This window comes from Dufourea novaeangliae, unplaced genomic scaffold (assembly GCF_001272555.1).
Source record: "Dufourea novaeangliae isolate 0120121106 unplaced genomic scaffold, ASM127255v1 scaffold16, whole genome shotgun sequence".
In the NCBI taxonomy this organism is placed as follows: Eukaryota; Metazoa; Arthropoda; class Insecta; order Hymenoptera; family Halictidae; genus Dufourea; species Dufourea novaeangliae.
Window position 1 is genome coordinate 1,963,981 of NW_015373891.1, and position 19,408 is coordinate 1,983,388.

The window sequence follows — 19,408 nt, forward strand, 5'->3', positions numbered from 1 at the left end:
AAATGGGTGTGACCCGTCGTCTCTTTCGTGTGGGCGAAGTAGTTTCGACCGTGAGGGCCGAGCATAAAGGAAAGTTCCCGCCCGGATGTACCGGTCTGGACTGCAGCGTATTTTTTTTTACGTCTTCCTCTTCTTCTTCTTTTTTTCAGCAAACTGCCACAGAGAGAGGGAGAGAGAGAGAGAGGCTGAAACGTTTAATAAACGGTAGGCTGGATAACGTTCCGCGGTTATTGGCCCCCGCGCACGGTTATTGGTTATCTCGTCTGCGCCCCACATGGGATGAATATACTTTTCGATGCTCTCATCCTCCCCCTCCTGGTCTCGGCCAAAGATCACGAATGGTAAATTTTTCATCGATTGACTGAAGTTTTTAACGATTTCGACCGAATGCCACGGAAGGGTCGTGACCTATACAAGGGGATTACTTGGGTGTAACTTGGACACTGAATGGAATGTGGCTACTAGGGGTGGATGATTCTTTCTGGGAATTCTGGGAAGCAATTATCGTTTGAACCTTCCGGGAGCCAAATTTGTGTCAACTCTAAATTCTACGAACTGTGTAAATTTTGTTTTTTCATATTTTATTATACACATTTGTTCATCTTTTACATATTTTATGTTTTGCGTTTTAAAACGTACACGTTAAATAATTGACTGTGTAACACTGATTTGTTTGCATAGTTACTATTGATCCTCCCTGTGTTTTATTTTACGGGATCGGCCAATTTGATTTTTGAGAGGTTTATATCTCTTCTTTTATCAAAATTCATGCAATATTGTTTTAAAAATCACGTTTCCGCCCTCTCTACAAATCATTTCCGCTGGCTCTGAAAATTACAGAATAATTTGCGGTTTCGCTAACGAGCAAAAAGCAATTTTTTTATGTCGTTTCATAATTAACGGTAATTACACATATACTGAATAAAATTATCGGTATTATTCAACCTCTGATGAATTTACTTAGCCACAATACTGACGAAACATTGAGTCAATTCGTTCCAAAAAATTTGACTTATTATATTCAACTACTTCGAACCTCAAACTACACTTTATTTACTCGTCGTCAAAAACTACGCTTCTGTTACAAATTGTTATAATTTTCGAGAAGAAAGGAAATTCAATGTTTCACTTTTCAGGTGACTACATCGACCAACACTGAGCTAACTAGGACAATTCTTCTTCGGTATAATACCGGTATTTTACGTTTCGGTAGAAGTCCCTGATCTCAATATATAGGAAAATGGATTTACACCACTATCAAAAAGTAAACGGCTCGTATACTGTCAATCTTATTCAAATGTTAACACTTGATCCCCATGATTTGTAGATAATGTACAAAATTAGATGAATCAGCTTCGTGAATGAAACAAATTAATTTCTCTTTACAAATTAGGAAAACATACAATAGACATGATTCAAGAAGTAAACGCATCGATGTACCTTATTGTCAGACGAAGCAGCTTTCGTTACGAGTCAGAGAGGTTACGACAGAACCGTCGAAATGAATTTTCTAACCGGTCGCACGTGTACCTATCCTGACGATAACGGACGTGAAAATAATCAACGCCGGTGACAGGGGAAAAAATTCATCGGCCACGCGCCACGCGCCCAATACGGCTCTTCCTGACGACCCACGTGCCACGAACTTAAGGCATACGAACACGCCCACGTCGGCCTACACGTTCGCGATGACGCACCGATATGCATCTCGAATTTGTTTTTACAGACAGCCCCAGAGGAAACAAACCGTGGCTTATTGCATCCTCCATTACCCCCCCCCCTGTTCCATTAAGTCAATTAAAAATAATTCGTTCACAAACAGGTATAACCAATTAGGTGTACATGCTGTTCAAGCAATTACCAGTTGGTGTTCCTTTTCGTGAATGGTGAGCGTATCAGGAAAACGAAAAGATTTACCAGTGGTTGAGGAATCTTCGAATAGTCATCGAGGATTTCCTTTAATGGACAGCAATTTGAGTATTATTTGCATTAAAGATTTATTGAAAGAATATCTCAGTATTTATTCATTTTTGAATCCATATACCTCAGTAGTTTTTTACTCAGCATTGTGATACAAAAATTCAAAGTCACCTTCATATCTCGATAAAAATTCCGAAACATAAAAAAATTAATTACCACATTCTATGTCTCACTCGATATCAAACAACATTCGTTTGAAACATTTTTTTACACATAAGGTAGTTTACAAGTAAATTTACGTACAGTTAAGTGACGCTCCCTATACAGAGCTGAAAGGGTTAACACTGATCCATTTTCTTGCTTCATTTTTTTTTCCACTGCATTTTTCAACCTGACGGAAGTGTCAGGGCGGGATTGACGGTTCGAAATCCATTTTTTTTTGTTCGGCTGACATGGTCATAACTTTCGAAGGTTAATCGCGTAGCGTGACACACGCACCACGATGTCCTCCTATCGCAAAACCATGTCTCATAATATATCAGCAACGACATCGGGGGCCTGTCGTTCGATCCCTTCCCATCAATTTGCAACCGGTGCCATGTTCCCAGCCTAGACATATCCTCATTTATCCCAATGTCCTACACGTCGACGGCCAATTTGCTAATCGAGCCAATCATCCAATCGCATTAACCTTGCCGTCCACTCAGAGACCCCGGTCTCCTTTTATTGGACGGTTCCTGCGATGCAACTCTCGGCAGAGGTTGTGTTTTCAAGGTGTAAAACTTAACCAACCCAGCTCGCGCGGGGAAATCGAACAGAACCCGTTAACACGTGGATACGTTCCGTGAAGATCCGAGTTTTATGGACGGTCTTATAGTCTTAGAGTATCTCGTGGCTAGACTGCGGGTGTTTATACGAGCGTAAATTTTAATGGGGGTAATTTACGAGATCTGGATTCGAACAGTATTGTACACTTTCCGACATAGATTAAGGGGTCTTGTCACTGTGACGCCCTGAACAATTGTCATTTCTTGGGAATTTTTTCTTGAGTGAACGAAATGTTCAAGACACGTGAAGTGTTGTCTTTTTATTAATACACTTATTGAGAGTATAAAACATTTTTCTTTTAACGTAGTATATATTTTTTCAGGTCATTTATACAGGTGTAACGAAAGAGTTGTAGTTCTCTGAAATGGGTCACTCGTGAGGTGATTTGGAACAAGTTTTTCCTTAGCCAAAATGTTATCTGAGGCTTCGTTAACGAGATATTAACGAAAAACCCCGACCAATCAGCGCGCGAGTATTCCGGTGGAGCTGCCGCGGTAGTGTGGGATATGCGCCGCGCTTGTACTACGAAGTTCCGAACAAGCAAGTCGGCATGCACCGCAGGAAACTGCGTATAATAAGAAATAAAAAAGACGTAACAAAGAAAATCATACTTTTTATCATCTGTCGTTTGTTATTTAAAGAGATTAATGAATGAAGCATGAATGTAGGAAAATTATGTGTAACCACAGACGAGATATAAGGATAGACCTAACATGCAATGTAATTTTCTGTCTCATTATTCGGGGGTGTCAGAAGCCCCCGTACTATTTCAGAATTCCATTCCTTGCTAGCGAATAATGTATGTATGTATCGCTACATGCAGTCACGGGTGCATGTGTGCTGTGCGTTATCACGGTGTCGAATGTAATTCCTGATAATGGAAACTTTTATGTAGAGGTACGCTTTAACCAGCGTGATTTTCGTGGGACAGTAAGTCCCATAAGTTGTTAGGTCTATTCTTATATCTCGTCCGTGGTGTAACGTAAAAAGACGAATGCAGATTTACTTTTTTAAACAGAATGGAAACTAATAATTATTTGAAAAGAGAGATTAAGGAATTTGTAAATGATGTATGAAGGTGCCTTTCGAATCGCCTGCACCAGAGTTTCCATTCCAGGTGGGTACGCGACCGCCGATCGGAGTTTTATTTAAAATAGCGAATACCGGATGGAGCCAAGGGCCCCAAACACGTTTTCGACGTGACTTGGAACGGACGACACGTGCGCGTCACAGATCATACGGTCGCGTAGGGTCACGTATCGACGGGAACATAAAGCGGCAGTTACCCGTACGGTCGATTTAAGACGGAACCGTAATCCCAAACGCTCACTCCGACTCACCCTTTATCCCCCGCGAACTACGACCCGTAAAATTGACCCGATAAAGGTGAAATAGCGGGAGAAGGGGGGGGGGTGAGGTGGGGATGGAGAATGGCGGGAAGATTGGCCGATTTTACGCGATCGGTCGTTAAATCGCTGATCGAAAATTCTTTCGGCTGGAACGGGCGTAAAAAGGGGGAGGCTTGTGGAGGTAAATGGCAAAGGATTTGTAATCAAGAACCGAGCGTACACCAACGGTTGGAGCATTTTTCTTTAGTAAAAAACGCAGAAGAATGCGTATCGATTAATATCTAGGTTAATCGAGTACAGACCCATTTGATTGAATTCTAGCGGAGTTTCTTAAAAATTCGATTGTGTGTGGTTATTGTGTGAACTGGAATGAATGAAAAATATTGAAAAACACAAAAATGGGTAGCCTTTCAAATAAAAGCAGTCGTTTTTGGAAATTAATTTGTTAGTTCTCTGTGTTGGGAAATTCGTATTTTGCAGATAACGATTTGAATCTTTTAAATCACTAGAATAGTCTGTATAAGAAGAAGGAATTAAATGTTAACTAAGTAGCCGCTAATATCGCCCACCCAAGTTTCTCTCGAGAGTGATCACGCGCGTAATCCAGCGTGCATAATGAAATTCTAATTTTTCTATTCACGTCCGTTTTCGAAATTACCGATTTCAATTACCTGTCAGACATCGTTAATCCTGGCCAGAGGCAAAAAGTTCCGATCGACAAGGTGTTATCGGTTTCATCGCCGCTTTCTATCGTACCGCCTGGCGGATCTCGTCGATGCAGGTTGCAGTACGTGTGCACCACCAGCTGGAGCCGGCGTGCAGCGTCGCGCGGGGAAAACTGCGGCGCGGGAACCGGCCGACGCGTATACCCGTTCGCCGGCCCACGCCATCCGCCTCTGCGTGCATCGCGCATCGTCCCGCCGCGCCGTGGAAAATTGGATAATGCCGTGCTGGAATAAAGGGCACCCATCTCTCTTGAGATTCTTCTGGTTGATCCACGTTTTTGCTGATTTCACGTGGGTTCAGACTGACATATTTTGTATTGTTACTAATTTACCGATTTTACATGGGTTCAGTCTGATCTATTTTGTATTTTCGCCAGTTTACCGATTTTACATGGGTTCAGTCTGATTTATTTTGTATTTTCGCCAATTCACCGATTTTATATGGGTTTGGTCTGATCTATTTTGTATTTTCGCCAATTCAGCGATTTTATATGGGTCCACATGGATCAACTTTGGATTTTCACCAATTTACCGTTTTTGAATGGGTCCAGGCAGATCGGTTTTCTACCTTCACTAATTTACCGATTTTACGTGGGTCAAGTAGAATCTACATATTTTGTATTCTCACCGATTCACCGATTTTACATGGGTCCAGACGGATCTATTTTGTATTCTTACCGATTTACCGATTTTAGAAGGGTCCAGACGGATCTATTTATGGTATCTTCATTAATTCACCGATTTTACATGGGTCCAAGCAGATCTCCTTCCGTGATAGTGTTAGCTACACCTACAGCTAGAGCCAGATGTAGAACTACAAACGCAAGAAGCTTGATGAAACTGCAGGACGAGGCACAAAGAACGATTAACATTTAACTCGATTCCGACAGATTGTGGATTTACGATCGTATGTGGGAGAAACTGGATGTCGACGCAACAAAGAGCTCTTTAATGAACGGGAGAGTGATTCAATACGATTTCTCTGGAGAGATGCGTTTCATAGATCCTTATCAGGCTCGCATACGGTGTTTCATTTGTTTTTACGATACGCGGTATTTTCTATTACAAGCTCTTTGATCTCATGTTTAACGATTTTAATATTAAGACTAAAATAAAGTAAACGATATTTGCTATGCAACAACCTATTATAACAATATTTCTATATCTACTCATTAGATCATTTTACTCTTGTTTCTATCGATTGATAAAGATCTAATAAAATACTATTTTACTCTAGAAATAATTTATATTCAGAGAAATAAGAGAAATAATTTATTTTCTCCTCCGGACTCTCATCACTAGACTGCGAATTTTTATGTGTGAATTATTATATAAGCCCTACCTTTATAGAAACCAAAAAAATATATCAAAATCATACCGGTTTAAGTCCCTGTACTCAGCGAGAATCGAATTACACGTCTAACGTCACGAGAAACAAAAGGAAAATCGCTATAATCGACACGATGTAATCGACGTCACGATTTCGACAATAACGAAGAAAGAACGGAGTTGCCTGTGGACAGGTATGCTCTATAATTTTCTCGATTTATAGCCAACCAGCTAGCCATCCGCCAACGTCAGCGCCCGCGAGACCGTTTACCCCCAGCGACTGTGGAGGCTCTAAAATGCAAAGTGCATCGTCTGGCTGGATGGGCTCTGGTTTAATCGCGAGTCTACGAACGAAGGAGGTTAAAGACACCATTTTTCACTCGCGTAAAAAACTCTTTTTTTTTTTACCATAACAGGCCACTTTCGTTTCCACCGAAGAACCACGGGAATTCCACTGTTCTCAGGACCGGATCAAAGGGTGGTTTAATACTAGAACTACCGACGATAAACGCATATTTGCTTCGATCGGTGGATAAACGTGAAAAACATTTGAAAAACATTTGATCAGAAAATTACAAATTCATTAATTTCTTCACTTTAACACTTTATTGACTGGTAGCCTATTAATAGGCTTTTAAATTTCAGTGCTTGTAGATAAGAAACCTATTAATTAATTGCTACTATGATTGAACTGTTTAATAATAATAGTCCCTTGGCTGTTGATCGTTGGATCTACTGAACGTATTAAATAATAATCGATCGATAATGTGTTAATATCGCAATAAAATATGCCAAATATCTGAGAAAATGTATTGTCATAACATTTTAATCATCGTTGTAACAGTATATTGACAAGTCATTTTGACTTCCGTGGTAGTTCTAGTGCTAAGGGGGGCTGTAATATTAATTTGGTTCAATTTGATTGAAAATAAATTTCAATTTTCGAAAATTACATATTTGAAGTATTATGTTGTGCTGCATTACAAAAAAATCCCCCAACCCCCGATTTTCAACCAACGGGCCCCCAAAAATCTGATAGGCCTGGGTCACAAAAAATCTTAATGCGGTCCTGACCGTTCCTTTCCATCTGGTGAGCGGGGCAGCTCGACGGAATTAACGTTTATGAACCGTCGCGGGCGCGCGCCACGGAATAGAGTGGCCGAATGCCACCGTAGTTATCGGTTGGGCTATCCTTTTGGTGGAGGGAAGTTACGGGCCGTTATTTATCGCGTTATTACGCCGAATAATGCTCGCCACCTGGATATAACACCGGGGGCTCGTTTAAGCGATCGTAAAGGACACTCGTTTCGTCTTTACGTCACTTTCGTCATCCCTCCTCCTTTGGTACTCCACCCGAAAATAACGGGATTACGGGGTGGGCCCGAGTTGTAACGTGCACACGTTGCTAACTCGTAAAATTCCTTCGCGGCTCGCCAGCTTTGCGAACCTTTCACCTTTCTTTGGGTAGATCGTCGTCCCTTAATCTGCTCTTTCAATTTCGCGTGATCGATCTTTTTGAAGAGGAAGGAGGCTAGGTAAAAAAATTCGATATATTCAGTTTATTTTTTTAGGTTCTAGAGGAGGAAACTGAATATATCGAATTTTTGTGGTAGTCTACTTTTATACTGGGTGTCCTGGTAATCCTGATAGAACCGACAGGATCTGGATTTGTGTAAAGTGGAATGGTGCTAGAGGATGAAACTGAATGTATCGAATTTTTGTGGTAGTCTACTTTTATACTGGGTGCCCTGGTAATCCTGAAACAATCGACAGGATATGGATTTGTGTAAAATGGAATTGATTGAAAATGTAGAATAAGATTTGGCCGTGTAAAGCTCCGTTTTTGGGAAAACTGATTTTATAGATTTATATGGTTGGTATGGATTTGTGGAGTGACCAGCGGTATATTGCCTCCACGAGCTATGTATAGTGACTGTAAAAACAGCAGGGGCTTAGGTTATTCGCAACTTTAAGCGTTTCGGTGGCAAGTCAAGCGCCCAGGGACGGTTAACGTATATTGCGTGGTGGTTATTGGAGCTCTAGAGGTGTACGTATATCAAAATGAACATTTTTATCTTATTAAATAGTTTTACATCTTGTAAAGGAGAAAAGTATAATGTTAACAGAGTTATAACAACGAGAAAAGGATGTATATAACAATGGAAATAAATGTTAAAGTTATATTAATTATTGACGATGCGAAAAAACGAATTCTTTAATGCTAGCAGAGAGTGATTGAAGATAAGCACAGTCGAAACAACACGGTTGGCCATATTGAGTACGGTGTGTTTTGATATAAAATAGGCTGTGATAACGAGAGCTTCGAGATGGTACATAAAAATTTAGTAATTCTACAATCTTCGAGCAATTCGCGCGACCAAGGGGAATCCCATTTACGAAAAGAAAGTAGTCAGCAATTTTTGTCTGTTTGCCAAAGTTGTTAAATTAAACTCTATACTCTATTTCTCTATATTCTATTTCTCTATACTCTATTTCTCTATATTCTACTTTTCTATACTCTATTTCTCTATACTATATTTCCCTATACTCCATTTTTCTATATTCTATTTCTCTAAAACCTATACTCTATTCGAATAAAATTTTGTTCAATACTGGCTTCAGGGGAGTTCATTCTGCGTTCGTTCCCATTGCTACCGTCCACGCGTTAACGTGTACGCGGAACCACGTGGGCGGCCAAGAAAAATCCTGATGACACGGGAAAGACTTGCCCTACGGGCGCGTTCAGCCGGCAGGAGTATCTTGATTAAACGAGAACCGGATCGGAACGGGAGTTAAGCGACCACCGTAACTTCTGCCCTCGGGTGTGTTTAATTTTAATGGATCGATTAAGACGGAGTTTTCTCCAATTATAAACGATGGATGGCACTGGCGTATATCGATCAATCATGCATCGACTGGAGGGAAGTGATTTTGTGTGTCCCAAGAACACGTTTTTCATCTCATTAGATCGTTGGGGGAAGAACAGGGAATACAAACAAATCGATAAGCTTGGAATGTACCGATAGTCTCGGGGGGGGGGGGGGGGAAGACAAGTAAAAACATAACAATATGTTCTGTAATAAAGAACCTACTATTATAAGTGTATTTTCAATTCTGTTCTTGATCAAAATTCAAATAAGTAGTATAAGTAGTGTTCATAATAATTTGACAGTGTAGTATACAGTAAATTCTCGATGAGTGTTCGAAGGCTCCTTTGCACTAACAACAAGAAGTCTCCCAATGTGTAACGCTGACTTTCTAATGAGTTTTAGCACAGTGATACAACTTTAAAATCCTGAAACCAATAATATTTATTTCAGTCGTACATGGCCATTAGTTTATGAAATATTTACTATTCAGTACCGAGGAGTCTTCGAACACTCATCGAGAATTTACCGTATATCACATTTCTTCAACAAACTATCACACAGAATCGTTCGTTTAAAATTACACCTAATTACAGATTATCGACTGGCTCATTGACCAATTAACTGGGAACCTAATTACGCATAGAAATCGACGGGGAGCGAACAAACGGTAAACAATATATATCCAAAGAGGACAGGGAATCCCGAGTTTGCTAATATCGCGGCTCGGTTGCGTTCAAGCTGCAGGACTCCTCTGGCGCAGGATGCGGCGAGTGGTAATTTAATTAAAACGTCCTGCGTGCTACTAATACTTGTTAAATAACTGCCAGTCCGTAATTACGCGGGCAAGGGACAACAGTCGTTTACTTTACCGCGGAAACTTGTAAAGCCAGCGTTCTGGATTTTAATCCAACGGCCGCGCATTTCCCTCGCGAGGACCGGTTCAATTAGAAAAATTGCACTCGGCCGTGGTCTCACGCGACGCGTCTTGTACACGATTAATTTTAATAATCGACACGACGCCATGATTATTAACTTAGCGGCCCAGAGTCGGGGATATTATATTTAGCTTTTTTTTTGGGGAGGTATAACGGATTTCCTGTAACGCTCGATGCCAACGTTTTATTGTTACACCGATTTTTAATCAGTTTTTAACTCGACGATGAGGTGTTGAGTAAATTATTAAGTTGTGCCAGGATATATTAGGTATTTGTAATTAATTTCTTTCATATTAATTATGAAATGTGACCTCGAATTAGTTAAGACTATAGAAAATATTCTTTATATTTTTCACTTGTTTTTAACTAAAATATATTTAGAAATATTAACAACACGCAATTGGTAGAGAACCCTGTTTCGTTGGGAAATTTCCTAGCGAATATATAATTACAATTTTGAAATAATGCTTGATCGACAGAAACATTAAATATACACACACGTGCCAGTATCCCTCAAAGGGTTAAATTTTCAATCTTGATTGAACAAAAAACTTGTACATAACTCCATTTTTTCCATCCGAAAGGTATTCTTTTTAACACAGATCTTTCACGACCGTATCCATCGTGTAAAAACAGAATCGAGTAAAAAAACCAAGCACAGAAGAAAAAAAGGTATCCAAAGTAATCACAGCACGAACTTCCTGGATGGCCCAACGTTACGCGTGATTTCCGTGAAACATTTCCACCGTTTCCCTCGTTGAAAGAGGACGTGGACAGAAAAATGGCGGGCAACCAGCAACATCCCAACAGCGGGATAAGGGTAGATGGATGTCGGAGATATCTCTCCGCTGTGACACGGGGGTTAAAAGTCGCCCAGGCGACTACAGGCTGTGTAATCTCGCGTATGGTGCACAGAGATCGAGGGACCAACGACGCGACCAACGAGAGCAATCTCTGCGTTCGGGATTCCTCGCTTTCCCCTTTCGCTCATACGGATGTGGGGGAGGCAGGGCAGCTCGAAACGGGGAAAGTTGAGGGAAGAGATTATGGTTAACGGACACGAAACGTTGAGCGGTGCAGATGCCGCTCGACACACACAACCCCCCCCCCCTTCCCTGTAACGACTGTCAGCAACAGAGGGTATGAAGCGTGCTTGGAAATTGTTCGCAGACGGGCAACCAATGTTTAACGTGCACCCGCATACCTATGATTACAGCAGGCAGGTAATCAGATCGTTCGAACGTGTTCAAACATACGAGGAGTTTGAAGAGTTTGAGGCGAGTTGGATCATGGTAAGATGGTCAAACTCAAGGTTGCTTTAGAAGTTTTCGAACACTTGATCACCTTTCAAAGACCTCGTGACTTCTTAAAATTTAAACTGGGGTTCTTGTAAACTTTTTCAAATGGTTTGATGAAACGTTTCAAACTTCAAACTGGAAATGTTGGAAACTTTTCAAACGGTTTGATGAAACGTTTCAAACTTCAAACTCGAGCTGTTGTGAACTTTTCAAACGGTTTCATGAAACGTTTCAAACTTCAAACTCGAGCTGTTGTGAACTTTTCAGACGGTTTGATGAAACGTTTCAAACTTTAAACTTCAAAATGTAGCTATTGTAAACGTTTCGAAATTTGAAACGTTTCGTCAAACTGTTTGAGAAGCTTAACAGTGATCAGAATTTGCGGTTGGAATGTCATCAACGTGTTTGAAAAGTGCGATCGCTTCACCATGATCAAACTTGGCTTGAACTGTTCAAACCCATCGGTAGATGTTTAGATCGAACATGTTTGAATTAGTTTGAAACGATCTGAAACAGTTTTAAATAGTTTAAAATAGTTTGAAACAGTTTAAAACAGTTTGTTCACGGATCTACCACAACCCATGCTGGTATTCGCTTCGAAACTCGATCCATGTCACTCCGAACCGGCTGAAATATACTGGGAAACGTTGTTGGCCGTGTCATAGAGACGGAACTTACGCATAGAAACGGAATTTTCGCAAAAAAAAAAAGAAATCGAAATTGCAGCAGCGTGGCAGATCTGCTCTATTAGTCCTGTTTTCCAACGTATTTTCTCGAGACCCGACGTCGATACAGATTTGGGCGAATCGCGCGTGAGTAACGGGCTTCCTATGGTAAATAAATACCGCGGAATTGTTTTCGCTCTCAAGCACGGGTAAACGCGGACAAATTGGATTTTCCTGTTTTTGTATCGGCGCTCTCCTGGTGCTTGTTGGCTCCTCCAGTTCGAGGTATATTTTGTTTGTTTTTTTTTCGCAATCGAAAGGTAGAAAATAACAGGTCGAAAAACCACGAATTCGTTCGTTTCCATTGGAAACGGTTTTCGTTTGAGGTCGACGCATGGACTGCGGGACGTTGATGAAAATTCGCTGCGTTATAAAGTGTGTTCACAGGAAGCAAATATCAATTCACTTGTGTACTATTAATGTGTATGGAATATTCACATACAGGGTGCTTAAAAAAAATATTAATAGTTGTATCGTATTAAATTTTTTAGAGAAACAGAACCCATAAAACAATATATTATATTAACAAATGTATGAGGTGTAGTAATAAGTATTCTACTAAATCATTTAAAAAAAGTTAATGAAATAGTGTTTGAAAATATGTTGTTGTTATCAGTGTTGCCAGATTTTTTACAAGATCCTCTCAATCACATTTATCTAAAATCGCCCAAAGTTCCGATAGCGCTGTCAAAGAAAATCTTGTAGTTGCACTTAACGCGGGATTTTGAAATTAAAATACTTTTTAATACGGTACATTCGAAAAATAGACATATATAATGAATTATGAAACTTCAACTTCAATAATCCTTTTATTTAATTACGTTTTAGTAGATTGCTATGTATGAATAAATTGCGTAGTTTATCGATTAATGATTCCTGCGGGGATATCTTTCTAAGTTCGTCTTGGAATTTCGACACACGGACAGATGTATTAATTCAGGCAAAGGAAAGGGGATGAGCGTATAAGTGACTTTCTAACGTCGAAGGATCAATAAGCCGATGACACGTTGCGCAAATATTTGACCCGGGCAGCGAACAGGCTCCGCCGATGGGTTATCCATACCGATGCTGTTGATTTGATCCTCGACTGCACTGAGTACGAGGACAGGTTGATCATGGAACTTTCAAGCTTACACAATAACAAGCTTATTTTACAATTACGCAATGTCACCAAATGGACCGAACTCTTCTAAGAATTGTTTCGTGTGTTGGAAGGATTTACTATATTTTTCTTTATTTATCATCTTCTATAAACAACTGTTCGTTGCTTAAAATTTTCAAAAAACCAATAGCATTTTATATTCAGCGGAAACTTTTTGATATCTCTAAAATCACTATTTTTTCGGGGCAAGAGAAATAAAAATTTCTTGGTAAAAATCATACTTTCACCTTGTCAATTAATTTGTTTAGATTCTTTATTTTAGCCACCTTCATGGAGAATAAAACGCAATGTTGTATATTTGTTTTATTCAGTTTTTTATGATCTATTACGCTACCGACAGGAAAATTTTCATACGACGCGTCATTAATAAACAAAACGATTTTTTTGTCATTTTACATTAAAATTCTTAACTGTAAGAGACAGATATAGTACCATTGCATGCACAAATGTACATTTTTCAATGGTTTATTGAATTATGAAAGAATATAATTTTAAGAAATTTTTTACTTGAAAAACAATATCCCAAATGACATATCTTGTGTCATTCATATTTTGTAACCTACAAACAGTTTGACATGTGGGACTTTATTAACCGACTTATAAAATAATTACAAAATAAAATAAACGAGTTCAGAGGTCGACTTCATTCTATTAATAGAAAATTCAGTAAAGATATTATTGCTTCTGTGATCGCGATGTACCTTCGATTTATGCAAACAAAAATTTCCTTTATTTTTTCAACCTTTTACACGCGAATCCTTCCCTTAAACACAACAAACCTCACTTGGCCTCGAAACGTCGAATACCAGCGTGGTCACGTTATTTCAAAGAAAACTGTTCGTGAAGTAAAATAGAAAAAATGGTTTCCCGTACGACCTATTATTTCGACTACGATACACCACCCATTCGCCGCAGCGGAGCAGCAATTACTATGTCCGGGGATCAAGCGCACTGGGTAACCGTCTTTATGATTTTCGCTGGGACGGAAGAAAGGGGGGGGGGGTTGACGACGAAGGAGTAAACAGAACAAGAATCGAGAGAAGGCTCCTCGAGGAGCAGCCTTCGAGTTCGCCGAATCCATTAAGACTAAGGTAGTTTGAATACCACCGGTGCACAACGTCCGTGTCCGAGCCAGCTAGTCCTCTCGAAATGGTTCTTTCCGGAAGCAGGGCAAGTTTACTGCCGCCTCCGCCGAAAAGCTTCAAATTTCCTGCCCCCCCCCCACACGGTTCTTGTTTGCACAGCAACTACACGCCGAGATCACGAAGCCCGTATAAATCCTTGAACCGAATCAACGAACGGAAAATGTACAGCCTGGCCTTTCTTAGCTGGAGTCTAGCGAATGGAAATTGTGGGCCAACGATCTTGTGAAAATGGTGATATTAAGTGGTCTTTATGTTTTTCGGGTGAATGAAACTTTATTTGTACAGGCGTATGTATATGTATACTTATTTTGTCGAGAGATCCTATAGGGTGGATCGAGTAATTCTTGCACCTGTATAATTCCTAAATTATGTGGTATAAGATGTATCCATTCCATCACCCCCAAAGTGGATCTCTATTCTCTGGTCAATTTCATTTTATGGAGAAGATACACACATGGTGAGTCAGAAAGAACTAATGTCTAAAATAACTCGTTACTTATTAACGTTCTAATGAATTATGCAGCATTTTAAGGGATGCAACGGATGGATACAATTTGATTTTCTTATATTTTATATTTTTTAAGATATCAAGGTGACCTTGAGTTTTCTCAAGGTTCAATGCATCTTTTTTTCATACCACGTTGTTGCCAATAGAGGGACGAATTCAACGATCCATATCACGATGGTATTAAGAACAAGATGCATTGACCTTGAAAAAATTCAAGGTCACCTCGATATCTAAAGAAATAGCATGTAAAAAAATTAAATTCTATTCATTCGATGCGTCCCTTAAAATGCTCTGTAATTCATTAAAACGTTTTTTGATACAACTAATAGGTAATAAGTTATTTAAGATAGCAATTCTTCTTGACTCACCCTGTATATCTTTCTAAAATTGATTTTCATACAATTGTCAACATTCTTTCGAAGCACCCTGTACAATATATCGAGTCCACTTTCGCCGTAGACTCGTAAAAAAAGGTTCAGAATAAAGACGGAAATTCCATGCTGAAACGGACCTAACCAGGGGTCCGAACGTTTCCGTAGCGTTCATTCGTCGTCTGCTCGGCAATAAGTTCCCGACGAAGAGGAATTAAATCTTTACGATCGCTTCTAGCCCCGGTCCGTAAGAGGATCAGTCTCGTTCCGTCGCGCTGAAAGTTCCGGCTCGCACGATTCGCGCCCGATTTCCGGCTTTGCATGCAAAGTTTGACGAACCTAGGCTAGGGAATACCACCCACCCACCCACCCCTTTAACGCCCCTGAACGTCCGCCTTCTGCGAAGACGAAACTCGATAGACTGAATTATCGCGAAACTTGGCGGATTAAGGGCGTAAAAGGTTGAATTAAACCGATGGAACTGCGAGGAATGAAATCGCAGTTGTTCGACAGGGACACCAGCAATGTTATAACTTTAATTAACACCTGAAAAATGACCAGTCTGTCCATTTTGCAGGTCTTAGTTAAAGTTACAAAATTGCTGGTGTCCCTGTCCAACAGCTGCGATTTCATTACTCGAAGTTCCACCCGTTTAATTCAGCCTTTCTCACGCGAAACTGCACCTTTGTTATCACGTTAAGCATTGAACTAATCTTCTTTATATTATGTAAAATAGAGTATTTTTGTAAAATAGAGTTAAAACGGTTCAGAACTCAAGAAGTAAAATCGGGAGAACGTAAGCGTATCGCCAGGGCTCATTGACGGTAATGCGAAGGAAACGCGCAGTTAACGAGGGAAAGCTTCAATTGCGAATTAATGCCCACATAATTAGCACGGCACGTGAAAACTTGTTAACTATCGACTTTCCTCGAGGAAGGTTCGCATTACACGGACCAAAAGAACGAAAATCCGATTGGCAATGTAATCGAGGATTACCGCTCCAGCTTTCCCCACCCACTACTTGGCTTTCTCCCCGAGTCTCCCGTAAACGCAGCCCACAAGAGCTCGAGAATTCCATTCTGGTCCTGGCGTGCACGTTATTCTGCCGTCGTTTAATCCTATCAATTATCCTTCGAAGCTGTTCCTACGTCCACGGGTTATGGAATCATATAGCTGAAGTATGAATATTAGAATAGAGCACAGAGTCCACGCAGGCGGGTGGTCCCAAAGCAGGGGGGATAATCTATTCGCTATTGATATATGCAGGGAGATGTTGAATTATTGTTTGACCGAGATTTATGGATCTATTTGACGCAGAGCACAGTATGATGCGTATATGGGCGTCTGGGACAAAATACATTACTTCTAAACCAATCCATTTTAGACCTACGACCCTTAATACTTTTTTAAAGAGGATACAAAGATGCATCAAATGGAATTTCATTAAAAAAAATTAAAGTGTATTTTACTTTTTATTGAAGAGTTTTCTGCGAATTTTTCAAATAGCCACGTTCATACAGATTAAGAATCTCTCTCAATTTTTTATTCGAGGTAACGTAGACAGCTGATATAATGGCAGCCATGGAGGCACCATTTTTTAGACAGTCCCGAAAAATTACAATAATTTTTAATCCGTACTACATCTTCAAATGAAAAAAATTAAGCTTATCCTATTAGTGTATACGAATTCATAGAAAAAAGTTTAATATCAATATACTCATAGTTTTTTTCTTTAAATTCCTCAATTTCGCCTAATTTTTTACACGTCACAGTAGGGAGACCCCTTAATAATAATAATACAAAAAAACTCAATTTTAAAAAAAGTTGTTCTGTTTTAAAGGGTACACGAATACTTTTGATACCCACTGTACGTTCATTGAAGAGGCGTGCCGCGCGCGGGCAGCCAGCTGGTAGGAAACAGAAGAGTGATCTTGCGCTGACTTTCGACACGCAACAGCCAGCAGGGGGGGTGGGGGTGGCGGTGAACCACCCCTTCCGCGGGACCATTACTCACCGGCCGTGTCCCGGCTGTCAGGTACAATTTGTTCGACTCGCGGAAAAGCGAGAAGAAACGACAAACCTCGCGTTGTGGCTCCCCCTCCCTCCTCCACGTGACAGATGAGCCTGGAGGATCGCCGAGGCAAAAAGAGCAAATATGCTCCGATATGTCGGCGACGAAGAGAGGCCAGGCAGCTTCTTACCGCCGCGAGCCATCGAACGAGTCATCCCTTGTAATCATTTCGAACAATGTTAATACCCCATGTGACGGACCGTGTCTCGAATTGACTTGGAAATGATGTACGAGGGATGACACGATTGTTTTTGTACAGACGCGACTCGACGGGAGAACTATGGGGTTTGAATTGCTGACGAGTATGTTTACTGTTATTTTTTATGGTTTTTATTTCCTCCAGGTGTAACGTTGAATTTTTTAACGAGGTTCAGCACAGTGGTAGATCTTGGAATTCCGAAGCCAATGGTACTTGTTTCAGCTACGTATGGCCATTAGTTTATGAAATATTTAATGCTCAGAGCCTTCGAACACTTATCGAGAATTTAGTGTGGGAGGTTTTGTATTATGTCATCTCATACGTAGTGTCGTTTCGTGTCATAATTTATATAAAATTTAAGAGTAGTGAGCATGTGAAATCAGCACTGAAGGAGGTTTTTAATTAAAAAACCCTAAAATATTTTTGGCGTCTTCAAGGCACCACGTGCTTTCTGGGCGGTGATTGAATAAAAAATATAGATTTTATTTCTGGAGGCTCCACAAGTAATTATTTACTGAATAAATTTCAATGTTATTAGCTTGATATATATGAAACTAGGGATTGTAGATGTGTAGGATTTTCTTGTCAGAAATATATTAAAAACTGTTGGAACAGGTATTCCAGGGGGACCATAGTATGCAACACATCATCTCCCCCTTATAACCGCTGTCACCAGAAACAACAGGGTGCGGAAAAAGGATCGCATGCCCAGAGGGCTTCAGACAGGTCGTCGCGTTTACTTCTAATTTCTACAATATTGACGACGAACAACGAGGAAGATTATGGTTTCAAAGGAAACAGAAGACTCTGAGAACACGGGTTCCTCGTTAATTCCCCCATGTACTTGATACAACGGCCCTGGACATCTTATTGGATCATGTTTCACAGGAGATACTGTTATAACGTAAACAAAACAGTAGGATGTAATATCCAGGAAAGTATCTCTCATCAAGGTAATTTCAAAGACATACGCTGAACTTTCTTTTTTTTCTGTACTTTCATAACATCGAAATAAAAATAGTATTCCATTTAAAAACCACGAGACGATCTTACTATGACCCTGAAAAATTGAGAGTAAACAATTTTTGTTCACAAAAATTTATAGATTCATCTCCAGAAAACTGAAGGTGACCTTGAAAACTTTGGGAAACAGATTAACCAAAAAAATATTCGATCGAACAGTTAGCAGTCGGGTAATCTAAGCTGATCACGTAAGGTAAAAACAGAATTGGTTGTATATATTTCTAATACAGTGGACTCTTGATATATTGCCATTGTCGGGGTTGTAGGAGATTAAAATTCTCGGACGCGGCGATATATCGAGAGCCCCCTTTATGGAGCCCACGTGGTGGGGTTAGCAAATTTACGCGCGTGAAAATACGTGTGGAGGGGAATGGCCTCGCGCGGCAATATATCAAGATTCCACTGTGCTTCAGAATATCTCGATATGATTCGAAGAATTTCCGCCAAATCCTGAATTTCGAATTGCATCATTCTCGTGTCACCTCAGTATAAATCAACTCCAAAAGAGATTCACGTGAATCTTAACGAGACACTAGGGATTCCTGATTTCACTTTGGCGGAGAACTATCGGGCGCTCTTCGATTGCCGTGATGTGACGATTGAATAAAGGGTTCCCCTGTATCGTGACGACTATGAATGATGGGGGTCTTCCAATTTGAAAAGAAATACGTCAGGAGAAACTTGGGGGTGTTGGCCCTCTCGGGGATAAAGGCTCTCGAATCTCCGGACGAGCCTGGAATAAACGGTAAGAAAATAATCCCCTCGATTCTGAAACGGAACGCCAGCCTTCCTTGCTTTAGAGCCCTTACACCTCTGGTATTCATCAGCCCCGCCGCGGAATAGGATCATTGCTGCACGTGGATATTCATTCAACCAGGAATGGTTTCCCACTCCTCCCCCTGCCCTTTCCATTCTCCCGTACGTCTTTCCTTTTTGTCCCAATTCTATTC

The 19,408-nt window shown here is 40.3% G+C and overlaps 1 protein-coding gene across 2 annotated transcripts in view; it reads right to left on the minus strand.

Annotated features, from left to right (window-relative positions):
• Nucleotides 1-19,408, minus strand: part of LOC107189103 (CD151 antigen-like) — a 120,171-nt gene that overhangs the window by 48,269 nt on the left and 52,494 nt on the right. Inside the window, exon 1 of one of the 2 annotated variants that reach the window (XM_015577569.1) lies at nt 4,769-4,920. The exons of the other annotated variant lie outside the window; for it this stretch is intronic. Within the exon in view, the coding sequence (XP_015433055.1) occupies nt 4,769-4,779 (11 nt within the window). The 5' untranslated portion in view covers nt 4,780-4,920. Of the gene's footprint in view, nt 1-4,768; nt 4,921-19,408 lie in introns of those variants that run through there. 2 annotated transcript variants of the gene reach the window in all.